Genomic DNA, 2,781 nt, shown 5'->3' with positions numbered 1-2,781 from the left:
AAAACTCGAAACTGGTGTTTGGGATAATCCATGGCCAGGGCAGCCTGAATGGAATCCTCGGGAACGTCAGTGGGCTCTTTGCAGCAGGGAAGAAATATGTCAACCGTCGGAAGCTCTTCCCAATTCAACGATAAATTCTGACGAGGCCGCCATATTCGAGGCGGTAACACCAGATCTGCAGCCGAAATAACGCTGCTCGCGAACTATATCACCTCGCAAGTCGTCAAAACTATCAGCCACGGCCTTCTCACGAGCTGTCCGGGATGTTTAGAGTAAACATAGATCCTGTAAACGAGGTAATTCGCAAATGCAGCTATGTGTGCACAGACAAGGATGGAGATAATAGTGTGCCAGATTAGCTTCCCCCAATGCGGTGTCGATATTGGATGAAGAGAAGACAAATTGGATGAAGATGGAGAAGAAGAATCATGGGAATCGCTTTGATCACTAAGATGATCACTTGGTGGTGTCTGGTGCTGCAGTTGCAACTCAATATCTCCAACGCTAGACATGTTACTATCTTAGTGAGTTTCTCTTCGTTCCAGAGAATTTATTTGTGACCATAGTTTACTTTTCGTACAGCTGCATTTGTGTATGGTTGGTTGCTGTCTTGCAAATTATGTCTTGAATCGTGTAAAGTTCCACTGAGAAGAGTTTTTTCGTAATCATGTTAAGAAGTGCAAGCGAAAACAAAATATCATGTGTAATAGCCAGCTAAGTATTCCGGTTTACATTGGTTGTGTACCATATTACGTCGATCAAATCCCTTCGAATATAGTTGTGCTTTTGCGAATCAAGTAGCGTGTTCAATTCTACTTCTTTCTGCTACCGACAACTTGTCTTCGTCTTGCAATACAAGTTTGACTTCGGTTAGTATTCAAGACCGCCATACTCACTTTGACTCTGATGCCTCTTTTCAGGAAACTTATATGCATGCCAATGTTGACCACACTAGCAATCTTCAAGAGATCGCTAGGACAGAAAACAGAACTACAGAGAAGAAGGCACAAATGCAAAAAGGAACTCTCGCTATACGTAGATAAACAGGCTAGTTTGCCACTTTACTGAATAAAGAAGTGCAAGTGTTGATTGACTATATAGCACCTGCCTTACACCAGCGTCGATCCGATTTGGTGACGATTATGACAAGTGCCGCCACCCAGAAGATACTCGTAGCAACGTTAGATATCCCCTCGTAAAAGATTATTGACCAGTGCCACTTTGGGAGATAGTCTCCCTCCAAAAATTGTGGAACTCCTTCCTTGTACTGAAGCAATGACTTGCGTTCCCCAGGTTTGTAGCTAGGAGGGCACAAGATGTACATAATTGGTATGAGCATGTGTGCACAGGTGGAAAGTAGAAAAAACGATATGGTGATCACGTAGAAATTATTCTGGCAGTTTTTGCCACCTTGCTCCGCTATCCAATAAATCCTGTAGCCAACCACACCCAAAACCAGGAATATGTAGGTAATGTGCACCCTTACGTGCTTGAGCTTGCCAAGGAACTTGATCACCGCTGGTTGTTTCTTGAGCTTGGCTTGTGCCGCAGCACGGTCAATGTTGCTTGTTGGAGTGAATATAAAGGTGGAAGAGTATGAAAAGATCGACTTGTATATCGTTTTGAATAAGTAGGGGGTCATCCACCAGAAATGTGACTCGTCCCGGTTGCGACTTTGGATTGGCTGGGGAAGACCGAGCCATACTGAGAACCAAGACAGGCGCCAGCAGATAAGAAGAGCTGAGAGATTTATAAGAATGCGTCGGTTGTCGTGAAAGGTGCCAACAATGAGGTCCAAGTTCAAGGCAAGGAGAACTATGAAGAGCAGGACCATTACAATGTTGAAAATTGGGATGAAGTAGTATCCAGTGTGCCAGAAGTACCACACCTTGAGTAGGAATGAAAGCCTGCTCTTTGGCCCAAGCATCTCTCTCCATGTCGCAGAGAATTGCTGTATAGCTCCCTGGCACCACCGCCGCCGCTGCTTGATATATCCTTCAAACGTCCACGGTGTAAGACCAATCTAACAATCAAAGGTGAAGTGAACAAAAGTCGCCGTGTTTTGAGCAACAGCAGACCTGAAGCTTGCGGTTGAGGTAGACGGACTTGAAGCCCTGGTTGAAGAGCTTGAATGCGGTCGTGGTGTCTTCTGTGATTGACATTGGCTGGAAGCCTCCAATCTCGTCCAGATGTTTCCTTCGGAAGATTGCTCCAGTTCCAACGCACGGTGCGGCCCCAAATGTGTCCCTGTGAATCATGAGACGCTCGTAGCAAAATCCGCAAGCATCGTTTAGAGGATCTCCCACCGGAAGGTTGTAAAACGACTGAGGTATCTGTACGAATGACACTTTGGGGTCTTTCACGATATGAGGAAGTAAAGTCTTCAGGAACGATGGGTGAAGTATCATGTCTGCGTCCATCATCACCACGAACTCTGCGTCCGAATGCTCCAGGCCGTAGTTAAGGTTACCGCATTTGAAGTTGTGTGGAACTCCTGGAATCTGTAACAAATGGTCATGTAAAAAGAACTGTTAGAAAAGTTAAAAGCTGACCTTTACTCGACGAAGATATCGGACCGAAGCACTCGGAGGCTCGACATGCTCCAATACCTCACAGTATTGTTTCAGCTGATCGTCCCCTCCATCATCCAGGACCAAAACTCGAAACTGGTGCTTGGGATAATCCATAGCCAGGGCAGCCTGAATCGAATCCTCTGGAACGTCAGTGGGCTCTTTGCAGCAGGGAAGAAATATGTCAACCGTCGGAAGATCTTTCCCAATT

The 2,781-nt window shown here is 45.7% G+C and overlaps 1 protein-coding gene across 1 annotated transcript; it reads right to left on the bottom strand.

Annotated features, from left to right (window-relative positions):
* Positions 1-639: 639 nt before the first annotated feature.
* On the bottom strand, positions 640-2,765 carry LOC9652928 (cellulose synthase 1 catalytic subunit [UDP-forming]). Its single transcript, XM_002994677.3, has 3 exons — positions 2,553-2,765; positions 2,079-2,501; positions 640-2,023 (listed from the first exon to the last, which is right to left on the bottom strand). Exons 1-3 carry the CDS (start codon positions 2,685-2,687, stop codon positions 1,094-1,096), a joined length of 1,488 nt encoding a protein of 495 aa, XP_002994723.2. The 5' UTR covers positions 2,688-2,765; the 3' UTR covers positions 640-1,093.
* Between the last annotated feature and the right edge of the window lie 16 nt (positions 2,766-2,781).

Source organism: Selaginella moellendorffii, unplaced genomic scaffold, assembly GCF_000143415.4.
Source record: "Selaginella moellendorffii unplaced genomic scaffold, v1.0 SELMOscaffold_576, whole genome shotgun sequence".
Lineage (NCBI taxonomy): Eukaryota > Viridiplantae > Streptophyta > Lycopodiopsida > Selaginellales > Selaginellaceae > Selaginella > Selaginella moellendorffii.
The sequence above is the reverse complement of the archived record's forward strand: the minus strand, read 5'-3'. Positions and strand labels throughout refer to the sequence as shown.

Coding starts and splice junctions, on each gene's coding strand:
- LOC9652928 (XM_002994677.3), bottom strand. CDS start 2,687: ATGGATTATCCCAAGCACCAGTTTCGAGTTTTGGTCCTGGATGATGGA. Junction 2,502..2,552: donor GATATCTTCGTCGAGTAAAG/GTCAGCTTTTAA, acceptor CATTTGTTACAG/ATTCCAGGAGTTCCACACAA. Junction 2,024..2,078: donor ACCTCAACCGCAAGCTTCAG/GTCTGCTGTTGC, acceptor TTTGATTGTTAG/ATTGGTCTTACACCGTGGAC.